At 40.2% G+C, this 26,425-nt stretch overlaps 1 protein-coding gene across 1 annotated transcript in view; it reads left to right on the forward strand.

The window, feature by feature from the left end:
- The window catches only part of frem3 (Fras1 related extracellular matrix 3), a 211,929-nt gene that overhangs the window by 65,683 nt on the left and 119,821 nt on the right, over positions 1–26,425 (forward strand). The window contains 3 exon segments of the mRNA XM_048607471.1: positions 10,502–10,648; positions 17,716–17,946; positions 25,601–25,726. Coding sequence (XP_048463428.1) covers positions 10,502–10,648; positions 17,716–17,946; positions 25,601–25,726 — 504 coding nt within the window.

Genomic DNA, 26,425 nt, shown 5'->3' on the forward strand with positions numbered 1-26,425 from the left:
AATTAGCGCAGATACAATTGTAGCAGAGAGTCAGAACAATGGCTATGGAAGGAAATTAGAAGGAAGTGACTAACAATGATCCGCAAGGACCTGGATTGGGTTTTCAACTACCCAATGTATTTATTGATGATTTTGATTACACAATAGAGAGCCATGTATCCACATCTCTCAATGACCTAAAGATTGGCTGGAAAGGAGAAGGACAAACAAAGCACAAAATTACAGAGACACCAATAGATTAAGTGAATGGACAAAACTGTGGGAGACAGCTTTCAAAACAGATAAGTGTTTGAAAAAAGTCAAACTGCCATGCCTGCTGGAGATACAAAATATAAACAGAAAATGCTGGAAATATACATCAGATCAGGCAGAACTGTAGATGGAGAACTGTGCAGGTCATTTACCACTTGATGGAAACATGGTAGGGAATTGAGAACAAGGAAACAGAATTTGAAAATCAGATCAAGACCATTCTGCAGATAATGATGTGGAGGTGCCAGTGTTTGACTGGCGTAGGCAAAGTCAGATGTCACATGACACTAGGTTATAGTCCAACAGGTTTATTTGAAATCACAAGCTTTTAGAGTGTAGGTCCTTCGTCAAGTGAAGTGAGAGGGAAGCAAACAGAACACAGAATTTAGGGGCAGAGAGATCAAGGGCACAGAGATCAAAAGATCATACAAATGGTGTGAATGGAGTGACGAATAATACGTCCCTGCAGGTGATCAGAAGTGTTAAACCATCTACTCACTCCATTCACACCATTTGTATGATCTCTTGATCTCTCTGCTCCTGATCTCTCTGCCCACCTGTGAGCCTGACTTTAGTTGTTGGAGGTGATTCTAACTGATAGGATTTACATGCGTTTGGAAAGGCAAGTACTGATTAGGGACAATCAGCGTGGTTTTGTGCGAGGGAAATCATGTCTCACAAACTTGATTGAATTTTTTTAATGAAGTCACCAAAAAGATTGATGAGGACAGAGCAGGAGACATTGTTTACATGGATTGTAGTAAAGCCTTTGACAAGGTTCCGCTTGGTAGACTAATATTAAAGTTAGATCAGATGGAATTTAGGGTGAACTTGCCAATTGGATACAAAATCGGCTTGATGGTAGGAGACAGAGGGTGGTGGTGGAGGGTTGTTTCTCAGACTGGAGGCCCATGACCATTGATGTTCCACAGTGATTGGTACTGTGTCCACTTTTGCTTGTCATATATATAAACAATTTGGATGAAAATATAAGGGGCATGATTAGTAAACTTGCATTTGACGCCACAATTGGTGGTAGAGTGGATTGTGAAGAACGTCATCTAAGGTTACAAAGAGATCTTGATCAATTGGGTCAAAGGGCTGAGTTGCAGATGGAGATTAATTTGGATAAATGTGAGATATTTCATTTCGGTAAAACAAAGGCAGGACTAATAAAATTAATGGTAGGGTCCTGGGTAGCGTTGTAGAACAGAGAGATCTAGGGATTCAGTACATAATTCTTTGAAATTTGCATCACAGGTAGACAGAGTGGTTAAGAAAGTGTTTAGCATGCTTCCCCTCATTGCTCAGACCTTTGAGTATAGAAGTTGGAATGTCATATTGATGTTGCACAGGATGTTAGTGAAACTTCTTCTGAAGTATTGTGTGCAGTTCCGGTCACCCTGCTAGAGAAAGGATATTATTAAACTGGAGAGGGTTCAGAAAAGATTTGCTAGGATGTTGCCAGAAATGGAGGGTTTGAATTATAAAGAAAGGCTGGGATAGATTGGGACTTTTTTTACTGGAGTGTAGGAGTTTGACCTTATAGTGGTTTATAAAATCATGACAAGCATAGATAAAATGAATAGCAAGGTCTAGGGTGGGGGAGTTCAAAACTAGCGGCATATTTTTAAGATGGGAGGAGAAAATTTGAAAAAGGACAGGAGGGGCAACTTTTTTATAAAGAATGGTTAGTGTGTGGAATAAACTGGAAGTGGTGGATGCAGGTACAATTACATCATTCAAAAGACATTTGGATAAGTCCATGAATAGGAAAGGTTTGGAGGGATATGGGCCAAACATAGGCAAATGGGACTTGTTTTGTTTCAGAACATGGTCGATGTGGACTTGTTAGACCAAAGGTTCTGTTTTCATGCTGTATGACTCTATGACTCTGTAACTATTCTTTGTGTTAAAAATGAAGATTCACTGGACTTACATTAAAACATTATAGAAAAGCTACCTGCTGAATGAAACAAATCCATCAGAATTGATTCTATGTGCAGTGAAGATAATGCCAGCCTTTTGAGCTTGGAGAAAACAGTTCTAATTAGACTTTTATTTTTTAATGGTTATAAACAGATCACAAGGCCAGACCTGATAAAATTTGTATTAATATTCTAGACATATCTTTACATGTGGTCAGCTTCATCTAGCTTTATCCAGTGTGAAGTTTTAGTTCTGTTAAATTCTTGAGTAAATGAATTGCTAGACGTGCTGTTTAGATAATTATTTTACAAGTAATGTTTTGCGAATTTGTTTATCCTGTAAAAGACAAATCTTCACATCTTCATTTGATGTTACCCTGTGGTGCTGTTCTTCATTTCAGATGTCTGATGCTTTCTGAACCTGTGTTGATAATTTACTGTTTATAATTTCTAATTTATATTTCAATATGGTGCTGGTACAGTAGGTAGTGTTTGGGCTGGTCAGAGCCTGTCTGCTCCAGGCTGGCAGCATCAACTTGTCAGTGTACTTTCTGTCTTGTCTTTTTCATATCTTCTTCATCTTCAAGGCCGTAGCGGTGTCAGTGGGGCGGGGCTGTAGTGGTAGGCCTGGTTGAAGCCTGGACTGCTGGCAGTGATAGGCCTGGGACCTGGACTCTTGGGGTGGCCGTGTGCAGAGTGGGAACATCTGGCAGCAGCAGCAGGGCCAGGACCTGGACTCTTGGCAGTGGCGGCACCAGAGTTGTAGTCTCCTGGGGTATCAGCGTCATCGTTGCTGTTCCTGAAGCGGGACTCCTTGAGGACTGGAACAACTTCCGGACACCTTCCAGAAGCCCTGAAGCCATGCTTGAGACCCCAAACTGAATAGAAGATGAACTGTTATTTAAGTAATTTCTTTTTATCCTTCCTGTAACTCAAAATAGCATCGATTGGGGTGACAAAACACTTTTCATTGTATCTTCAAGATATATGTGACAATAAATCATTCATTCATTATCACTAGAGGTTAGAAGGATGAGAGATGATTTGATTGAAAGGTACAAAGTTCAAACAGGCCTGGACAGACTAGATGCAGGGAGGGTGTTTGCCCTGCTTGGAGAGTCTAGAACTGAGGGACACAGTCCCAAGATGAGATGAGGAAAGATTTCTTCACTCAAAAGATAGTGAACCTATGCAATTCTCTACAACAGAAGGCTGTAGACACCATCTCACTGAATATAATTAAGAAAGAGATAGATTTTCTCTTTAGATTTAAAAAGCATCAGGGTTATAGGAAGAAAGCAAGAGTATGGTATAGACATAGAGAATCACTCACGGTCGTATTGAATGGGGGAGCAGGTTCGAAGTGCTGAATGGCCTATTTTCTACCCTGGTTTCTAAGATTTTGTGTAAATTGAAAATCCTTTCAACTGACTGCTTTGAGGAAGGAGAGGTGTCCATACTGACTGTGGGAGTCCACTGACAATTCATTGAAATTTGTGTGGGCGCTTGTGATGTGAAATATCAAGCACTGTTCATGTTAGTCAACACATACATGAGCTTGCTGGCTGATTGCTGTTACCTCATTTCTGTTACTTCCTTCAATGTTTGATGCAAGAGAGGTCATAAGTCCCATAACATGTGCAAATCCACACCTCAACATTTTGAGGTAGGATTTGCAGCACTTGGCCACTAACATTTTTTTTCTCATTTGGCAACACCCTATATTCAGTAATCTGTCCAATTATATAAAACTAAAACTGTTAATGCTGGAGATCTGAAACAAACAAAAACAGAAATTGCTGGAGAAACTCAGCCAGTCTGACAGCATCTGTGAAGAGAAAACAGTGTTAACATTTCAAGTCATTTCTCAAGTCATTCTTGAGTCCCATTCCAGTAACTTGAATGTAAAATCTTTGCTGACTCTCCAGTGCAGTGTTAAGCAAATGATGTACTTTCTTCAAATGAAATATTGATCTGGGTTCCTGCTTGTGCTCTCATATGGAATTAAAAGATCCCAGTGCACAATAGTAACCATTCTCCATAAATGTATTTTACTGAATTTAAGGCATTTTGAGATTTGGAAAGGAGTTATATCAGTGTGAGTCTTTTCTACAATTTGAAACACTTCATAAAACTGTTGAGAAAAATGGGTCTGGATTTTAGGATACTGAAATCAGCAGTCCATCTGCTATTTTGAAGAAAAATCATTAACATGCATCTCTGAACACACCAATTGGACCCAAATATTACGTGGTTCATGCCATAATGTGGTTAGCATGGACAAGCAACTGATAGTGGGAAGGCCTTTTTTTTTGTAACATTGCCAAAAAGCCGAAAGAAAATGGGGGACATTGTTAAGGGGCTGCCTTGTGTGCATCAGAGGCAATCCTCTAAAAAGTTACCCCACGTTGTATCCCCCATTTGCCCTCCAATATACCCTCCTTTTGGCTAAGTGATCTTTCTCAGTACAAAATCCCAAACTTGCACCACCACAGGCCTTGACCCCACTTCATCCTAGACATTCAATGCAGTTGCAGCAGTGTCCACTACTGACTCCTGGCACTGTTGGGACTGCAAGAACTCTTGGCCACTCGGTTTGACTGGCAACTCTTGAGAATGGGCTTTCTCCTGCAGAAGAGCAGAAAATTTCTCTCTACTTTAGGCCTCCGACACTTAGTTATTGTTGCAGGGCAATATATTTTTAAGTTGGTCTATATTGTGACCAAATTATAATGGGATTTGGGTGGTAATATACAACCCTGTAAAATTCACAGCTTGGAATTGCACTTACTTTTAAGATTGAAATTGGCTCATCTTCAAACCAAAGTCTTTTTTGCCAAATAAATTAGACTTTAAGTCTGTAAGTGTAGCAGCTTTGTTTTTAATGTCCCCAAAACTTGGGACTTAGCATCATATCACAGACAATGAAGGTGCAGCACATGCATTTGAAGACATTTGTTACTTTGTACAAACATGACACAGTTTCAGCAGCGTGATGTTTATCTTACAAAAATGGTGGTTGTTTATGTTATTGCATCAATGAATGAAGTGAAAATACATGTCAAGCATGGTAAAACTGGAACAACATGTACAATTTTGCCATGCTTCTCACACTTGACTTCCTCTAACAGATCCCTCATGAGGTCAGGTCATTGCCAGATTTCAAGGCACTAGGTCTAGTATTTAATAAATTAGATCAATATTCTTAGCATAAAACTTATATATCCATATGGTTCAAGTAAATGCTTTTCAGCACTGTCTCAAGTTCAGTGGATTACGTTGAAATACACACACTGTCATGTTGACAGAGGCAGTAGTCACTCTGTGCATATCAAGACTCCAAACCAGTATCAAAATGTATGACTGTCTGATTTGAGTAGTGTTGGTTGAAAAATAAGTCAAAAGAGATTGTCAACATAAAACCAAACATACAGATATTGTCAGCCTTGAGTCAGTGGAGAGAATTCTCAATTTTGAGGCAAAGGGTCTTAAAACTGAACTTCTGCATAACATCTAGGCTGTTATTGTATTGCAGTACTGAGAGACTGCTGCATTTTCAGTGATGTTATCTTTGTAATGAGATGTTAACCCTTCACTTGCCTTTAATGAAAATAAAGCATTCCACATCATCATTTGAAGAACAGTAGGGGTGTAATCCAGGTATCCCATGCAACACTATCAAATATGGATGAGGTAATCATTTGTTTTAGTCTGTAGGTGTGAGGCTGGAAAAGTATAGTAGGTCAAACACCATCCGAGGAGCAGGTAAATCAATGTTTCGGGCCAAAGCCCTTCATCAGGACTTGGCCGGAAACATTGATTTACCTGCTCCTTGGATGCTGTATGACCTGCTGTGTTTTACCAGCCTCACAACTATAGACTCTGGCTTCCAGCATCTACAGTCCTTACTGTCTCCAAATCATTTGTTTTAGCACAGCTTGTGGCACCTTTCAGTGATGTGGAGGTGCCTTGCAGTGTGTAAATTGCCTTTTACATTTTTAAACAATAATTGTATTTCAGACTTAATTCATTGACTCTAAAGTACTTTGTGATATAGAATAAAATAACCATAGAGTGGTTATAGGGTAGAAGGAGACCATTTGACTGATCAATACCCAGGGATAGCAGAATCCTAGCTCGATGTTGGTTGTTGACTTGCTTGCCGAGCTGACTGGATGTTAAATATTCCTGGTTACAGGGTATTCAGAAATGATAGGAATGAGAAAAAATGAGGAAGAGTGGTGTTTATGGTTAAGGAGAGCATCACAGTAGTGGAGAAAAAGGATGATACATAGGGTAGAGGAAAGAATTGATTTGGTTAGAGCTAAGGAGTAAAAAGGGCGTAATTACATTACTTATTGTTATCTTTAAATCTTTAAATGATGTAGTGGACCGAATCTGCAGTGAAAGTACAGAGAGATGTAAACATCATACAGTAGTTACCGTGGGGTTTTAGTTGCCCATATGTAGAATATGATAATTGTATTGTAAGGGGCAGCGAGGTGGTGGGCGTTCTTAGATTGTGTTCAGGAGAATTTCCTATAGCAGTATGTGTCCACTTCAATAAGTAAGGAGGTACTGCTAGATCTGGTTCTTGGGAATGATGTGGCTAAGGTAGATCAATTGACAGTGGGAGAATGTTGAGGGACAGTGATCATTGTATCTTAACATTGAAGATGATGGTGGGAGATAACGTTGGTCAATCCAGAGTAAGAATAATCAGTTGCCGGAAAGCTACAGCAGTTGGTGGAACTGGAATTTAGGTAATAAATTTGGAACTAAAAGCTAATGGTGAACATGAAACAATGACAATAAAAACCATCTGGTTCTCTAATGTCAACGACAGTTAAACTATTTCCTCTTAGTTCTGTTTCTGTTTAGCTTTGATTTCATTTTATCTGAGACAGACCTTTCTAAGCCCTTTAAAATTGGCACTCCCACAAATAATTAATTCACTTCCTATTTGTCCTTTTCCACAGCTAATCTAAATTTTATAATAGGATCCCAAACACATAAACAAAAGCGCTATACTCTCAGATACAATCCTGACTTTGTCATCAAGCCTGCCGACAAGGATGGTGCTGTTTGTTGTGTGGCATACTGACCTCTATACTGCAAAGGCTGAGCGCCAGTTCTTGGACACCTCCTATTTTTCCTAGATATGACTGCACCATCAAACATCAGACTATTGTGTCCATAACAGTCACTAACATAATTTTGTCTGGGACCTCCTCCCCACAGTCTCCCAGCATGTAATCCCCCAACCCATACAGTTCACTTCTACCTTATTTCCCAAATCCACAAACAGGGCTGCCCAGGCAGTCCCATTGTTTGTGCCATTATTTTCTCCCATTGTCCTGTCTCTTCCCACTTACACCCGTGAATGTTCTGACACTTTACATCAGGTTTCAGAATTTCCAGTTTCTTGGTACCAGCTGCTTCCTTTTAACTTTGGACGTGCAGCCCCTTTACATGTCAATCCCACATCAGGATGGTCTTACATTTCTCCACTTCTTCCTGGAAAGAAGGCCTGAACAGACCTCATCCACCACCACCCTCCTCTGCCTGGTTGAGCTCATTCTCACTCTGAACAACTTCTCCTTTAACTCCTCTCACTTTCTTCAGATCAAAGGTGTGGCCATGGGAACCCATGTAGACTGAAGTTATGCCTGCTTCTTTGTGGAGTATTTGGAACATTCCTTGTTCCAGTCCTATTTGGGTCCCTATCCATTACTCTTTCACTGGTACATTGATGACATCATTGGTGCTGCTTCCCTCTCTTGTCCAGAATGGAAATATTTCTAATTTACATTCTGCTGTCACCTTCACCTGGTCCATCTCTGACTTCTCATGTCCCTTCCACAACATTTCTGTTTCCATTTCTGTAGTTAAGCTGGCCATCAATATCCATTACAATCTCACTGACTCCCACAGTTACCTCAAATGTACATCGTCACACCCTGCTTCCTGTAAGGACTTCATTACACTCTCCAAGTTTTTCTGTCTTTGCTGCATGTGCTCTGATGATATCACCTTCTGCAGATGGGTTGCAGAAAGTTCACTTTTTTCCTGAACAGAAGATTCCCCACTACTGTGGTTGACAGGATCCTTAGCTGTGTCTGGCCTGTTTCCTACACTTCCGCCCTCACCCCTTCTCATCCTTTCCATGACAATGACAGCATCCCCCAGTCATGACTTCCCAGCCCACTGACCTCCATATCCAAAGGCTTGTAAGACACATTTAGGCCACCTCCAGCAGGATTCCACTGCCAGACACATCTTTCCTTCTGCTTCCTCGTCAGAATTGCACAGGAACCGTTTCCTCTGGGGCATCCTGGTCCACTCCTCCACCACTCCCAACATCTCCCCACAGCCATGACATCCTAGTATGGCAGCACAGTGCAACACTTGCCCATTTACCTCCTCCATCCTCACTAGCTAAAGCCCCAACACACCTCCTAATTGAGGCAGCAATTTATCTGCACCTCTGTCAATCTCGTTTACTCTATTCACTGCTTATAATGCAGTCTCCTGTAGTTTGGAGAGACAAAGCACAAACTGGGTGACCAGTTTGGGGAATACCTACATTTTATCCATAAAAATGACCATGAGCTTCCAGTTACCTGCCACGTCAACATACCACCGTGTTGCCTAGCCAACATTTCTGTCTCAGGCCTACTGCAGCATTCCAGTAAGGCTCAACACAAGCTGGAGGAACAACTCCTCATGTTCCGTTTGGGGGACGTTATAGCCTTTAGGACTCAACATTGAGTTTAACAATTTTAGAGCCTGATCACCTCCTTTTATGTCTATTACCCACCCTCACAGCCGATGTTCTCTCATGAAATGGGTTGCTTTCAGCACAGACAACCAATTGTCACTCACTCATAGCCTCCATTATCACCTATCTAGCCTGTGTACCTCCCTGGTTTACTATCAACAATCCTTTTTTACCTTTCTTTCTCTGGGCTCTGTCTCTATCCACCATCCACTTTTCTTTTCCCTTACCCTCTGTCATTTGCATAAATACCACCTTTTTCTAGCTGCTATCAGTTATGAAGAAGTGTCACTATTATTTACTATTTTCTGCCACACCTGCTGAATTTCTCCAGCAATTTCTGTTTTTGCTTGTTTCAGATCTTCGGGCATTTGCAGTTCTTTGTTTTATTAATCACATATACATAAACTTTATAATATGATCACTGTCTGCAAATTGTTTTCCAACTGACAGTTGCTCCACTTCATCCATGTGGTTCCCCAGAAACTGATCCAGCAATGCCTCCTTCTTCTTTGGACCAAATTTTGAAGGTCTTATGTAAATGGAAGTTCTTCCTTCGTTCTACCAGTTGAAATCAATAATCTATAAAAATTGATCTGTCTTTTGTGAATTGCATGGTAACAGATAAGAAATCTTTTGCCGGTTTTTCTTCCATACCAATAGTTATTCAAGACAGAGAAATAAAACATATAAATGGTGGAGTATAGAGGGGAGTAGGCAAATGGAAAGGGAGGTGAAAGGAAGGAGGTTAAGTTTTGTTGATTACAATAAAGATGATTGATATTGGAGAAGATGATCTGTCAGTATTAAACATGAAAGATAAACAGACACGTTTAGTTTGACATCTGAACAAGAAACATATATTGATGAATCGAGTGGAGCCCTTCACTGGCTGGAGAAGCTGCTATAATATTACTATTAAACATGTATCTGACAGTTTATTCTTTGATGCTGTTTTTGTATATACAATTATTCCAGCTTGAAAAATATCTTCCAATATCTTAAATGCTTTCATATTTATTGAAATTCTCATTGCACGCATTTGTTGCCTCTGAACTTAATAACTGAGGCACTGTGCTTTATAATGTCATTCTAAACCTACTATATCTCCTGCCTCTCTTCCTTTAAGATCATCCTTTAAATTCATTTTTTGACCAAGATTTTAATTACAACGCGTAATTTTTTCTGTTGCTTTACATTACTGTGAACCATCCAAGAATATTTTGTCTACATCAGAAGTACATTATATCTACAGGTTGTTGTTGCAGCGCAATAGAAATTTGGATTCTCAAAGAGCACATGTCACAGGATTCAATCAATACTTACAGAAACTACTACAGCTGTTCAAAAAGTAAATGTTGAAGTAATTGTACAGAAAGAGTTCTATCTTGAAATCAAGGATAGTGCAAACTTAGTTGTATTTTATCCTGCTTATAAAAATTACTGCTCAATGCTGCAGTGCATTATCAGATCTTCTGCTCACATACAAGATTCTTTTGAAATATAAATGCCTGAAGTATGTTTTTTCTCTCTCATTCAACAGGAGGAAACAAATTGAAGAGTCAATCATTCCGTCTGAACTGGGCTTGGATTTCCTTAGAGAGAGAATATTACCTAGTGGATGAGGACTCCAGGTTTCTAGAAGTGACATTGAAACGAAGAGGCTACTTAGGAGAAACATCCTTCATTGGTAAGCTTCCGCTTTCTATTTATTTCTTTCTCACTCCGTTTAATGTAGCCACCTCAAACATTTTGGTGTTCACTGAGAGTTAAGTGACTGATCCAAAGCATATCTTAATAATGTTACAATTGAAAAGAAGCTATGAATAGTTGTATTTAAAAGTTGTATTTAGATAACCACTTTGCCTCCCAAGAAGCATTGGGAGGATACATTATTGAAAATATTTGATTCTTGATGGGATAGATATGGAGATGCTGTTACCCTTTGTTAAAAAATCTAGGACCAGAGGGCATAATGTCAGAATAAGAAGTTGCCCATTTAAGACAGAAAATCTGTAGAATTATATACTGCAGAGGGCTATCAAGGCTGGGTTGTTAAGTATATTCAAGGCTGAGATAGACTGATTAAGGAATCGAGGAAAGGCAGGAAAGTGGATTTGAGAGTTATCAAATCAGCCATGATTTAATTGAATGGCAAAGTGGACGTGATGGGTTGAAAGGCATACTTCTGCTTCTATGCCCTATGGTCATAGGGTCATTCTGAGAGTCCTAATTAGTAATCTTGAAGCCTGTTTGCATAAAAAATCGTACTTTACAAATATTTTCCAAAGAACGGCATCAGTGGTCCCCTATAGGCCATTTTTGTAGTAGGTCACCTTCCAGAAGGAGAATATAAAATTGCTGTGGTGGAAGGTGACAAAAGGAAACATTTTGTAACTTGAAAACAAAGAATCTTGTTCAGGTCCATTGCTAGAGTCCAGTTGTGTTCAGGAAATATCATTTTTGGAAGGACCTTGCTTCTGATTATAAATTAATGCTCATTGGTAACAGTATTTTAAGTTAATTTATATTAATTGAAGGTCAGATTTATTTTGTACCTTATAAACAGAACCACAAAGATGACCATAAGACCATAAGAAATAGGAGTAGATTTAAGCCATTCAGCCCAATGGGTCTGCTTTGCCATTTGATCATGGCTGATATGCTTCTCAACCCCATTCTCCTGCCTTCTTTCCATAGCCCTTGATTCCCTTACTAATTAAGAACCTATCTATCCCTGTCTTAAGTGCACTCAATGACTTGGCCTTGACAGCCTTCTGGGGCAATGAGTTCCACAGATTCACCACTGTATGGCTGAAGAAATTCCTTCTCATGTCAGTTCTAAAAGGTCATCCCTTCACTCTGAAGCTGTGCTCGCGCATCCTCTCCGACTAGCAGAAACATTATTCTCCACATTCACTCTATCCAGGCCTCTCAGTGTTCTTTAAGTTTCAATGAAATCCTCCCTCATTCTTCTAAACTCCATTAATTACAGACCTAGAGTCTTCAGCCACTCCTGATATGACATTCCCTTAATCCCGGAATCATTCTTGTAAGCCTCCTCTTGACCTGTCCAACACCAGCACATCCATCCTTACATACGAGGGCGCGGAACTGCTCATAATGTTCCAAATATGGTCTGACCAGAGCCTTAAAGAGCCTCAGCAGTACATCTAGCCCACTTGAAATGAATGCTAACATTGCATTTGCCTTCCTAACTGCCTTCTGAATCTACATGTTACCTTAAGAGAATCCTGAATTAGGAGTCAAAGTCCCTTTCTGCTTCAGAAAAATTTCTGAAGCCTTTCCCCATTTAGAAAATAATTTATGCCTTTATTCTTTCAACCTAACTGCATAACCTCAAATTTCCCGCATTGTATTCCACCTGCCACTTCTTTGCCCACTCTCCTAACCTGTCCAAGTTCTTCTGCAGTCCTTCTACTTCCCTCCTAACTGTCCCTCCACAAACTTTTGTATCATCTGCAAACCTAGCAACAATTCCCTCAGTTCCTTCATCCAAGTTGTTAATATATAACCTAAATAGTTATGGACCCAACACTAACCCTTGTGGAACTCCACTAGTCACTGGCTGCCAAACTGAAAAGACCCTTTTATCCCCACCTCTTGCTTTCTGCCATTCAGCTAATCTTCTATCCATATCAGTACCTTGCTCCCTAACACTATGAGTTCTTAATTTGCAGGCTCCTGTGCAGTACCTTGTTTAAGGCCTTCTGGGAATCCAAATAAATTGTGGCTGGCTCTCCTTTGTCTAACATGATTGTTACCTTCTCAAAGAATTCCAATAGACCTGTCAGGCATGACTCAGTCCTATTTTACCATACACTTCCAAGTACTCCGCAATCACATCCTTATCAATGGTCTCTAAAATTTTATCAATGATTGAGGTCAGGCTAACCTGCTCATAACTTCCTTTCTTCTGCCTCCCTCCCTTTTTAAACAGGGTGTTACATTTGCCATTTTCCAGTCCTCTGGAATCCTCCCTGACTCCAGGACTTCCCAAAAGATCATCACCAATGCCCCCATAATCTCCTCAGCTTTTTTCTTCAGTACCCTGGGATGTAGTCCATCTGGTCTGGATATAGACCTTTCAGCTTCCTCAGCATTCACATCATGATGGCCATGACACTCATCTCTGTCCTGACTCTCTTGAAGATCTGGTATGCTACTAGTGTCTTCCACCATGAAGAGTGATACAAAGTATCTATTCAGTTCCTGCACCATTTATTTGTTCCTCATTACTATTCTCCAGCCTCAGTTTCCAGCAATCCAATGTCCACTCTGTTATCTTTTATATATCTCAAAAGTACTCTTGCAATCTTCTTTTATATTACCAGTTAGCTTACCCTCACATTTCTTCTTCCCCCCACTGAATTTTCAATTATCCTCTGCTAGTTTTTAAAGGCTTCCCAATCCTAATCTACAGCACAGTGTGCTTTTTCTTATGCTTTTATGCTATCCCTGACTTCCCTTGTCAGCCACGGTTGCCTTGTCCTCCTTTTAGTATATTTCTTCTTCCTGGCAGTACTCCCAAATTATCTCAGTCCTTGTACTGCACTGTCTTGCTCAGCTCCCCTTCCAATCAACTCTGGCCAGCTCCTTCCTCAAGTCCTTGTAATTATCTTTACTCAGTTGGAAAGGTCTAGGCCCGAAACATCAGCTTTCCTGCTCCTCTGATGCTGCTTGGCCTGCTTGTTATCTCAGATTCTCCAGCATCTGCAGTTCCTACTATCTCTAGAATACCATATCATCTGATTTAAGCTTCTCCTTCTCAAACTACCAGGTGAATTCTATCATATTATGGTCACTGCCCCAAAAGGTTTCGTCACATTGAGTTCCCTAATCAAATCTGCTTCATAACCCGTCACCAAATCCAGAATTTTCTGATCCCTAGTGGGCTCTTCCACAAGCTGCTCCAAAAAATAAATCTCATAGACATTCCACAAATTCCTTTTCTTGGGATCCACTACCAACTTAATTTTCCCAGTCCACTTGCATATTGAAGTTCTTCATGATCATTGTATTAGTGCCTTTCTTACATGCCTTTTCTATCTCCTGATTTATTATCAGCCACACATCCTGACTATTGGACTTGGAGTCATGTGAAGAACAGCTAGGTTTTATTGAGACATTGTCCCAAATTACTCTGACATGCCACAGACTAAGGCTAGAAAATTGTTTTCCAACCCATGTTTATTCGCCTTAATCATTTTGCACTCATTTTCATGATAGAATTGTTGAAAACATCACTAGGTGTCAGTGACTATAATTGTACATTAAATCGAAGGAGAGAACGGTGGATCCAGGATGGTATTTTAAACTTAAAGGCAATAATAAGGGCATGAAACCAGAGCTAGCTAAAGTGAACTGCAAATTAGGTTAAGGGATAAATCATTAGAGATGTAGCAGTAAACATTTAAGGGGATATATCAGATCTCACAGAATACAGTCTAATGAGAAAGAAAAATTCCAAGGGGAGTACCAAAAATCCATGATTAACTCAAAATCTTAAATATTTTGTCTAACTTAAGGAAAAAGCATATAATTGAACTAAAATTGTTGGCAGATCAGAAAATCGGTTAGAATATAAAAATCAAAAAAAAGCATATTTAAAGTTTGAGCAGAAACATAGCAATATAAAAAGTCTGTAAAAGTTTGTCAATGTATTTTGAGAAGAAATATGTTAACAAAGTGGAGAGTGAGTCCAGAGAATTAATAACAGGAAATAAGGATGTGGCCAATGGATTGAACAGATATTTGCATTGTTCTTTGCTATAGAGGTTATAATTAAGATCATAGAATCCCAACAATGCAGATAGAGGCCTTTTAGCCCATGCTGACCCTCCAAAGAGCAAGCCACCCTATCTCCATAACCCAGCATTTACCATCATTAATCCACTTTGCCCACACACTACACTGCAATATAGCATGATCAATCCACAATCCACCTAACCTGCACATCTTTGAACTGCGGCAGGAAACCAGAGCACCCAGAGGACACCCATGCAGATATAGGGAGAACATGTAAACCCTACACAGACAGTCACTCAAGGAATCAAACCTGGGCCCCTGTGAGGTAACAGTAGTATCACTAAGCCAACGGGTGGCACGGTGGCTCAGTGGTTAGTACTGCTGCCTCACGGCTCCAGGGACCCGGGTTCGATTCTATCCTCGGGTGTCTGTCTGTGTGGAGTTTGCACATTCTTCCTGTGTCTGCGTGGGTTTTCTCTGGGTGCTCTGGTTTCGTCCCACAGTCCAAAGATGTGCAGGTTAGGTGGATTGTCCATGCTAAATTGCCCATAGTGTTCAAGGATGTGTAGTTCAGATGGATTATAGGGGGATGGGTCTGGGTGGGATGCTCTGTGGGTCAGTGTGGACTTGTTGGGCCAAAGGGCCTGTTTCCACACTGTAGGGATTCTATGCCATCATCATTCTGGAAAAACTATAAATCAGGAAATGGGAGAGAGGAAATAACTCAAAAATTATAATCACCAGATAAGTGGTACCGAGCAAGTTGTTGACACTGCAGACTGATAAGTCATTGTGTCCTGTTGGACTTCACTCATAAATGAATAACTTGTGAGATTGTTGACACATTAATTTAAATTTTCAAAATTCCCTCAATTTGAGAAAGGTTCCATCAAATCGGAAAATAGTGATTGTAACTCTTGTATTCAAAAAGAGAGGGAGAGAGAAATCAGGTAACTACAGGCCAGTTATTGTAACGTATTTCAGAGAAAAGATGTTTGTAGCTATTATTAAAGATGTTATAGAAGGGCAATTACAAAATTTAAGATAATCAGGCAGAAGCAAAATGCTTTTGTGGAAGGGAAGTCATTTTATCCAATTTTTTAGAGTTCTTTGAGTAAGTGATATGCTATTCAGAAAAGGTGTGGATGTACTGCACTTAGATTTCCAGATGGCCTTTGATAAGGTGTAATATCAAAGGTTATTTTGGAAAATAAAAGCTCACGTAGTGGGGGATGTAATATTGGCATGGAAAGAGGTTTGGCTAGCTAACAGGAGTCAGAAAGTATGCATAAATAGATCTTTTTTTTGGCAGGCAAGGTGTAATAAGTGGTATGTCACAGGGCTGGTGCAGGGGCTTCAATCATTTACAATTCACAGAAAGACTTGAATGAAGGGATGAAATGTACAGTTGCTATATTTGCTGATGACATGGAGATAGGTAGGAAAATAAGTTGCCAAGAGGACATGAGGAGCCTATGCAGAGATAAAGATAAGTTGCGAGAGTCAAAGATCTGATAAATGAATTGAAATGCGTAAATTTGTCCCTTTTGATACGAGGAATATAAAAAAAAAATCTAAATGGTGGAAGGCTGGTAACTGATCTGGTGTTCCAGTACATGATTGACAAAGAGTAAATATGAAGTTAAAGTTAGTAATTATGATATCTAATAAAATGTTTCGAAGAATAAAAGTTTAGAAGAATACACAGTGACTTGATTGAAGCATATAAGATCCTGAGGGCAAGATAAGCTATATAAGATCTTGACAGAGTGAATGTTTCCTCTTGTGGGAGAATCTGGAACTTGAGGTGAAAGATTATTAGAGGTAGACAGAACAGTGGAGTACTCAGATTAGAGATAGTATTATTGAATGGCAGTCAGGCTTGAGGGGCAGAATGGCTTATTCCTGTTCCTAACTTGTATGTTTTGTTTGAGAAGACAGGAAGAAGGCAATGAACTTTAATTTCTGTCTGTTAGCTAGGCATCATTTTGGTGATGTGAGTTACCAATCTGCTTAACCTCATAGTGGTTAGGAATGCCATTAAAAATTCCATAGGATTCCTACAGTGTGGAAACAGGCCATTTGGTCCAACAAGTTCACATTGATGCTCCAAACAGCATCCCACCCAGACTCATCCACCTACCCTTTCTCTGTAACCCTACATTTCCCATGGCTAACATACCTAACCTGCGCACTGTGGGGCAATTTAGCATGGCCAATCCATCTAACTTGCACATCTTTGGACTGTGGGAGGAAATCAGAGCACCTAGCGGAAACCCATACAGACCTGGGAGAATGTACAAACTCCACACAGACAGAAACCTGAAGGTGGAATTGAACCTGGGTCCCTGGTGCTGTGAGGCAATAGTGCTAACCATTGAGCCACTGTGCTGCCTTTTTCTTCTCATTCTTCTCCTCCAACTTCCCATCCTCCTTTCCCTCCCCCTCCATTCTCACCTCATCCTTACATATCACCTTTGCCCGTGCAGAGAGGCCGGACCTCTATTTCCGATTGGGCAAGATGCAAGTCGTTATCCACCTTAGCCAAAATAGAAACCTTGTCTTATTAATAGCAATCTAATTAACAGCTGTTCAGCCAACTGACCCTACATTTTTACAAGTATGTGTAGTCTGGAGATCTGAAGAATGATAGTAGAGACTCCAATCTTCTTTACATCACTAGACTGACTGGGAATCTCACCCAGTCTTACTAGCTGCCATTGGCGCATGTTGTAAATAATTATAAGTTAAACCTTGACCAATTTGGCCGCATTTTAAACATCTACTTGCCTGTTAATTCTGGTGTGAGATCTGTACTCAGAGGCAGGGATACTCCCTACTGTGCCAGAAGACCTCCAACAATTCAGCTTCTAACACTTAAGAGCACAGAAATTGACTTTTTCAGGGCATGGAAACTAAAATTGTAGTAAAAACAAAGCTGCATAATAAAGGACCACAATAGATTTATTTTTGCACTTTTTTCCCTAGGTATTGCCACCAAGGACGGCAGTGCTGAAAAAGATAAGGATTTCAAAGGGAAGTCCCAGAAACAGGTCCAATTCAATCCAGGCCAGTCCACTGCTGCCTGGAGAGTGAAAATACTTGCTGATAATGAATATGAGACTTCTGAAACATTCCAGATTATTCTTTCTGACCCTGTCATGGCTGCTTTGGAATTCCCAGAGGTTGCTACAGTTGAGATTGTTGATCCTGGTGACGGTAAGTCCAGCATAAATGTCAAACTGTCAATTGAATGTGAAGTTGAGGGATTTGCTGAGTACTGTTACTGCAGTGAATGCCCCAATGAGTCACTGAGGAAGACACAGTGGCAGTATCTACAATGAAGACATTGTGAACATGACGAACCTGTAGAGAAAGGGTAAATGCTTGAAAAAAGGGTGTAAGAAGACAAAAGAAATAAGTGTAAGACCCCTGCAGAGTTAAAAATTTTGTTCTCACCTGCTATGCTCTGCATAACCTTATCTTTAATATGCACTAAAACAATTTCACTAGGGGAGTGTTTGATACAGACTCAGCATATGTTTGAATGTCACTAACAGTTCCATTATAAAGATGATAATCTGTTAATATCTTACTCTGCGATTAAGTGTCAAATACATTCACACTGTACGAGTGCTCAATGCAGTCTCATATTATGAGGCTGTGTCTGCTACAGGTTCAGTTTGCAAACGAATGTTTGATGCAGTCTGTTTGTGAGTCAGTGTTTAATATGCTGTCGGAAGAAGGGTCTGAAGAAGGGTCTAGGCCCGAAACGTCAGCTTTCCTGCTCCTCTGATGCTGCTTGGCCTGCTGTGTTCATCCAGCTCTACACCTTGTTATCTCAGATTCTCCAGCGTCTGCAGTTCCTACTATCTCTTTAATATGCTGTCACTGAGTGACTGTCAGACATAGTCTCTGTGAGGGCTGAATGCAATCTCTGTGCGTGTTTGATGCTGTCTCAGTGAGTCTGTGAAGCATTCTTAGTGTGTACAACCATGGTTGACCAGTGAAATAAGAGCGAGCATCAGATTGAAAGAAAAAATATACAATGTGACACAGATGAAAACCAACAAAAGACACTGGGCAAAATAATAGAGGGAGAAGATAAACTTTGAGAATAAAACAGAAAATAATATCAAGAAAGCCAGCAAGAGCTTCCTTAAATATTTAAAAAAGAAGACAGAGGCCTAAGTTAACAACTTTCACTGGAGAAAAAGTGCTAGGGAAATTAATGGGAGATAGTAGGAACTGCACTTGCTGGAGAATCCGAGACAACAAGATGCAGAGCTGGATGAACACAGCAGGCCAAGTAGCATCATAGGAGCAGATGAAGGGTCTAGGCCCGAAACATCAGCCTTTCTGCTCCTATGATGCTGCTTGGCCTGCTGTGTTCATCCAGCTCTGCACCTTGTTGTCAGGGAAATTAATGGGCCTGATTGGGTTCATCCTAGCATACTGAAGAAAACACCAACAGACTGGATGTACTGGTATTAATCTTCCAGGAATCTTTAGATTCATAAAGGTCCCAGAGGTTTAGAAAACTGACAATGTAAAACTTTTATTTAAAAAGGAAAAGGGACAAAAAACATGTAACTATAGATTAGTTAGCTTAGCATTTAATAGCAAAGCATTTGAAAATAAATAATATGATCAAGCAGAGTCATGAAGGGGAAATCATGCCTGACAAATATATTTGAGTTCCTTGAGGAAGTAAGAAACAGGATAGATAAAAAGGAAACAGTGGATGTAATACATTTGGATTTTCAGAAAGCATTTGTAAGGTTCTACATGTTAGTCTACAAAGATAACTGATGGTGGTTTAACCTGAGGATCACCATGCCTCAGACAAGGGGCATTCTCCTAAGAAAGCAGAATCTTTATGATATCTCACGTGATGTGGGATTTGAACCTATGCAATTGGCATTACTTCATAATGCAAAGCAGCCATCTAACCAACTGAGCTGACCAAATAGGAGATTGGCTAGCTTACTAGAAGACACAAGATGTGGGACAACAGGGGCATTTTCAGGATGTCAACCTGTGACTAGTGGAATGCCTAAGGGATCATTACTAGGGGCCACAATTATCTAAATAACATATGAATGGTTTGGATAAGGAAAATGAATGTACTATAGCCACATCTTTGAATAACACTAAAATAGTTGTAAAGGCAAAAGTGGTGACGAAGGCACAGAGAATGCAGAGCGATATAAATAGGTTAAGTGAATGGGCAATAGAGGAGACTGCATATTATTTAAATGGAGAAAGACTGCTGAAAGGTACAGAACAGCGGAATTTGTGAGTCATCATGCATAAATTAGAAAAAGCTAGCATGCAAATTCAGCAGGTAATGGGGAAGACAAATGGGATTTTGGCTTTTATTTCAAATGAAATAGAGTACAAAGATAGGGAGTTCTTGCTAAAACCATGCAAAGCACTAGTCAAACTACAGCTGGAATATTGTGAACAGTTTTGGGTCCTTTTTCAAAGGAAAGATATACTGGCATTGGAGGTAGTCCAAAGAAGATTCACTGGGCTGATCCTGGGTATGGAGGGATTGTCTTATGAGGAGAGATTAGATAGAATGGGCCTGTATTCAACGGAGTTTAGAAGAATGAGATATGACCTTATTAAAACATGTACGATTCTTAGGGGAGCTAGTAGAGTAGATGCAGAAAGATTGTTTCCCTTTGTGGGAGACTGTAGGACCAGAGGGCACAATCACAAAATAAGGATTGCCCATTTAAGACAGAGATGAAGAGGAATTTCTTCTCTCAGAGGGTTGTGAGCTGTTGAGGCTGGGTCATTAAGTGAATTCAAGGCTGAGACAGACAGGTTTTTAATCAGTAAGGGAATTAAGGGTTATAGGGAAAGGGCAGGAAAGTGGAGTTAGAGATTATCAGTACTCGCTGAGCCCATTAAAAGGTGGGGCAGTTTTAATGGGCTGAATGGCCTATTTCTGTGCTTATATTTTATAGTCTTATGGACTTAGTCCCATTAGAACATAGGAATAAGATGAAGCCATTCAATACGTTAATCCTGCTCTGCCTTTAATACAATCATGTTTGGGATGATTGAACATTTTAATGCCTTTTACCCACACTCTCCTCATAATTATTACAGCATTGATGATCAAACAAATTTTATCAACCTCTAGAGTCATAGAGTCATACAGCAGGGAAACTGACCCTTCGGTCCAACCAGTCCAAACATTATCCGAAACTAAACTAGTCCCACCTGTATTCTCCTGGCCCATATCCCTCCAAATATTTCCTATTCAAATATCTATCCAAATATTTTTTAAATGTTGTAATTGTAACCGCATCCACCATGCTCAGGAAGTTCTCCTCATCCTCAGGAAGTTCATCCCAAAAGCGAACCCATCCTCTGTGTCAAAAAATTGCCTCTCATGTCTTTTTTAAATCTCTCTCCCCTCACCTTAAAAATGTGTCCCCTAGTCTTGAAATCTCCCATCCTAGGGAGAAGCCAAATACCATTAACTCTCTTTATACCTTTCATTATTTTATAAACCTCTATCAGGTCGCCTGCCAACCTCCAAAGCTCCAGTGAAAAAAGTCCCAGCCGATCCAGCCTTCGCTTATAACTCAAACCTTCCACAGTTGGCAACGTCCTGGTAAATCTTTGCTGAACTATCTCCAGCTTGATAATATCCTTCCTATAACTGGGTGACCAGAACTGGACCCTTTATTCCAGAAGAGGCATCACCAATGTCCAGTACAACCTCAACATGACTTCCCCACTCCTGTACAGGAAGGACTGAGCAATGAAGGCAAGTGTGCCAAGTGCATTTTTAACAATCTTGTCTATTTGTGATGCAAACTTCAAAGAATTATGTACCTGCACCCCTAGGTCCCTCTGTTCTACAACACTACCCAGGCCCTACCATTAATTGTATAAGTCCTACCCTTGTTTGTTGTACCAAAATGCAATAACTGGCATTTATACAGATTGAACTCCCCTGCCATTTTTCAGGCCATTGACCCATTTGATCAAGGTCTTTTTGTAATCTTAGAAAAGCTTCTTCACTATCTACTATACCAACAATGTTGGTGGCGTCCACAAACTTATGAACCGTACCTTCTATATTCTCATCCAACTCATTTATATAAATGACAATCAAAAGAGGACCCAGAACCGACTCAGCAGAAAACCGCTGGTGACAAGCCTCCAGTCCGAAAAGCAACCCTGTACCACCACTCGCTGTCTCCTGCCGTTAAGCCAATTATGTAACCAATTGGCAAGCTCACCCTGAATCCCGTGAGACCTAAATTTATTAATTAGTCTACCATGTGGAACCTTGTCAAAGGCTTTACTAAAATCCAAATAAACAATGCCTATTGCTCTGCCATCATCAATCTTTTTGGTAACTTCCTCAAAAGTCTCAATTAAGTTTGTGAGACATGATTTTCCTTGCACCAAAACGTTGCTGACTGTCCCTAAGCAATTTTTGCCTCTCTAAATGTCCATAAATTCTATCTTTTATAATCACCTCCGACAATTTACCCACAACCAAAGTTAGATGCACAGGTCTGTAGTTCCCCGGTTTCTCCTTACAATCTTTCTTAAACAAAGATACAACATTAGCTACCTTCCAGTCATCAGGCACCTCGTCCATAGGTATAGATGATGCAAATATTTCTGCAAGTGGTCTCGTAGGAAGGAAACTAGCCATCAGAATAAACGAACATCAGCTAGCAGCAAAGCAACACTTTGAACTTTCCTTAATATCAGTACACTCGGACAATGAAGGCCATCAGTTTAACTGGGACAACATAACCACAGTAGTCCAAGCCAAACATAGACATGCACGGGAATTCTCAACCTATAATGCAATCAACAAACATATAGAATTAGACCCCTCTACAAACCCATACTGAACAAAATCGGAAATGACACTAGTCACCATAATGGACTGGACAGTATAAATTCCAAGCAGAGTAGAACAACATCGGTTCATTGGAGACCTCACTGATGATGTTACATAGCATGGTGTCGAAACATCTGAACAAAAAAAAGCCAGGTCGGCGAGCAAGTCAACAACCTTACCCACAAATCTTTGCTAAAACATTATTCATTTTGTATCTCTCCCATCTCCTGGAGTTCAACACAAAGATGACCTCCTTGACCTTTAAGAGGCCCTACCCTCTCTCTAGTTACCCTCTTGCTATTAAAGTTTTTGTAGAATCTCTTTGGATTATCCTTTAAATATGCTCAAAGGCTAAGCTTCTTCAGCCCTCTTGGGAAAGACAATTCCAAAGATCCACCACTCTCTGAGTAAAGAAATTCTCATCTCAGTCCTAAATAGCATCCCTTATTTTTTAACTTGTGCTCCCTTGGCTCTAGACTCCCCAACCAAAGAAACATCTTACCTACACCTACCCTATCTATTCATTTGAGAATTTTGTAAGTTTCAATGAGATCACTGAGATTGTTCTTCAAAACTCTAAAAAACACAGGCCCAATTTGCCCAATCTCTCTTCAAAGGATAGTTCTGCTATCCCGGGACAAACCTTGTGAACCTTCATTGCCTTCCCTCTGGAGCATTAATACCTTTCCTGAGATGAGGAGACAAAAATTACACACAGTACTCCAGCTGCAGTCTAACCAAGCTCTTACACAGATGTAGCAAGATGTCATTATTCCTATACTGAAATCCTCTTGCAATAAAGGCTAAGATACCATTAGCCTTCCTAATAGATTACGGCACCTGCATGTTAGCCTTCACTGACTTATTGTCAAGGGTACCCAACTCCCATTCAGATCTAAACTTTCAAACCTCTAATCATTTGAGAAATTCTATAGATATCTGTTTTTCATGCTGAACTGGATAACATGCACAGATTCTAGCATTTTTCCTGCTACTGATGTAAGTCTGATGGGTCTGAAGCTACATGTTTCAATGCAGTCTCAATGCCTGTATCTGACAAAATTTCAGTGAACGTCTAATAAAGTCCAAGGGGAGGCGACGGCCTTGTGATATTATTGTTGGCCTGTTAATCTGAAAACTCAGCTAATGTTCTGGGGGTCTAGGTTCAAATCCTGCTGTTGTGAAATTTAAATTCCACAAAAATCTAGAATTAAGAATCTAATGATGACTATGAACCATGTGCCATGTCTGATAAATTCTCAGTGAGCATCTGATGTGGTGTCAGTAGGCATTTGATTTGATTTTTATTATCATGTGTAACGAAATACAGTGAAAAGCTTTGTTTGCGAGTGGTACGGGCAGATCACAGCAAGCAAAGGATGTACCGATCAAAAAGACTTAGAGGCATACAGGTTACATTGAAGATTACGTTATTTGAGGCTAGATAAAAAACGAAAAAAGAACATTCTGAGGAAGGGTCACCAGACCCAAAACATTAACTCTGTTTTTTCCTTCACAGATGCTGCCAGACTTGCTGAGCTTTTCCAGCAACTTTGTTTTTGTTCCGTTATTTGAGGCTAGAGTCGATTCAGCAGTCTGATAACAGCTGGAAAGAAGCAGTTCCTGAACCTGCTTGTGCATGTGTTCAGGCTTCTGTATCTTCTGCCTGCCAGAAGAGGTTGTAGGAGAGCATTACCAGGGTGCGATGGGCCTTTGATGATGTTGACCACCTTTCCACGGCCACGAGCCATGTAAATAGAGTCTATGGATGGAAGTTTGGCTTCTGTGATCCTCTGGGCTGTGCACACCACAGTAGTTTCTTAAGGTCCTGGGCACAGCAGTTGCCATACCAGGCCATTATGCACCCGGACAATATGCTTTCAATGGTGCATCTGTAGAAGTTGGTGAGGGATCTTATGGACATGCCAAGTTTCCTGAGCTGCCTGAGGAAGAAGAGGCGTTGTTGTGCCTTCTTGATTGTTGCATTTATGTGGGAAGTCATTGGTTATCGTCACTCCAAGGAACTTGATGCTCTTCACTCTCTCAACCTCAGTTCTGTTGATGTAGATGGGGGTGTGTTCTCCTCCTTTCTTTCTGAAGTTGATGATCAGTTCTTTAGTTTTGCTGACGTTGAGAGATAGATTGTTTTCCTTGCACCAAGTCACCAAGACCTCTATCTCCCTTCTGTATTTTGACTTGTCATTGTTGGATATCTGTGCCACTACAGTGATGTCATCAGCGAACTTGTAGATGGCGTTCATTCAGAATTTAGCAACACAGTTGTAGGTGTAAAGGGAGTACAATAGGAGGCTGAGGATGTATCAGTGCAGTGTTAAGTGTTACTGTGGAGGAGGTGCAGTTACCTGTCCTCACTGATTGCAGCCTATGGGTCAGAAAGCTGAGGATCCAGCTGCAGAGGGCGGAACTGAGACCAAGGTTACGCAGTTTTGAGATCACTCTGGATGGGATAATTGTGTTGAACACGAAGCTGTAGTCAACAAGTAGGAGTCTGACGTAAGTGTCTTTGTTGTCCAGATATTCCGGGGATGAGTGCAGGGCTAGGGATATGGCATCCTCTGTGGACCTGTTACGTTGGTAGGCAAACTGCCACTTTTGATACAGGCCCAGCATGAGCGTTTCATACAGAAGCTTTTGATACCATTTCAAAATGAGTATTTGAGTGCAGTCAAAGTCTATTTGTATTACATGCTGACATCTCTTTTACCCACACGCCTCAAACAAACCCTACCTTCAGCTAGCCCAAGCTAGAAATATGTTGCTTACAATGTCTCATCATGCATTGGGACTGACTTAATTTGAAGGGGATTGCTTACCCTTTATTTATTTTCCTAAGTGAAACTGCTTCGTGATATTAATAGTTCAATGTTTCCAAATATATTAAAGAGATTAGATTAGTAACAAGTAACGCATTTGGTGTATTTCAAAACTGACATCGATCAATACTTTAATTTGTCTTTTTAACAGAATCAACAGTTTACATTCCCCACTCAGAATACACAATTGAGGAGGATACTGGTGAAGTGTTTATTCCTGTGCAGAGATCAGGTGATTTTAGCCAGGAGCTCATGGTCATCTGCTTCACACCGCAAGGTAAGTTTACAAATATTTACATTTCTTCCAAAGCATTATACAACCTTAAGGCACCTCTCACATGAATTACTTTGGATTGCAGGGTCTGTTATTTAGAAAGTATTGGTAGAATCAATAATCAGAAAAACGAGGAAGAGGATGGCACTAAGGATATTGTTTTTTGAAAAATGACCAGAGGAATGATAAGGAAGTTGAAGGAAAAGGAACAGTAAATTAGAAGTTTGGAAGAATCATATGGAGGTCTGTTCGAAGGTGTTTCTTATCCAAGAACTTTATCTTGACAACATTCAAGAAACATGTGTTTTCATGTATATTCACATATAATGACATGTGTATCAGTGAATCCAAAGTCTCGATGCTCCCTGGAGCACAAAAGTAGAAAATCAATTAACAGGAGCTGACCAGAGGTGAGATGGAAGATTTGTGTGGATGAGGATCACTGCTGGCCAGATTGAAAAGCATGGCTTCTCTAGCATTCAGCTATTTCTTCTGTGCATGCAATACAGATTAATAAAGAGAGACTTGCTAGGTGGAATTCATTTGTGACCTCTACATTACATTGTGAACATTAGAAAAAAGCTGAAAAACTTTGTAAATACTACCTGAAAACGTTGATCTGGCTCTTGACATGTTAGGGGATGCTACTAATGCTGAAGGACATGGAAATTGAGAATGCCTTGATGCATCTGACATCACTAC

The sequence above is a fragment of the Rhincodon typus genome, chromosome 1 (assembly GCF_021869965.1).
Source record: "Rhincodon typus isolate 14 chromosome 1, sRhiTyp1.1, whole genome shotgun sequence".
Lineage (NCBI taxonomy): Eukaryota > Metazoa > Chordata > Chondrichthyes > Orectolobiformes > Rhincodontidae > Rhincodon > Rhincodon typus.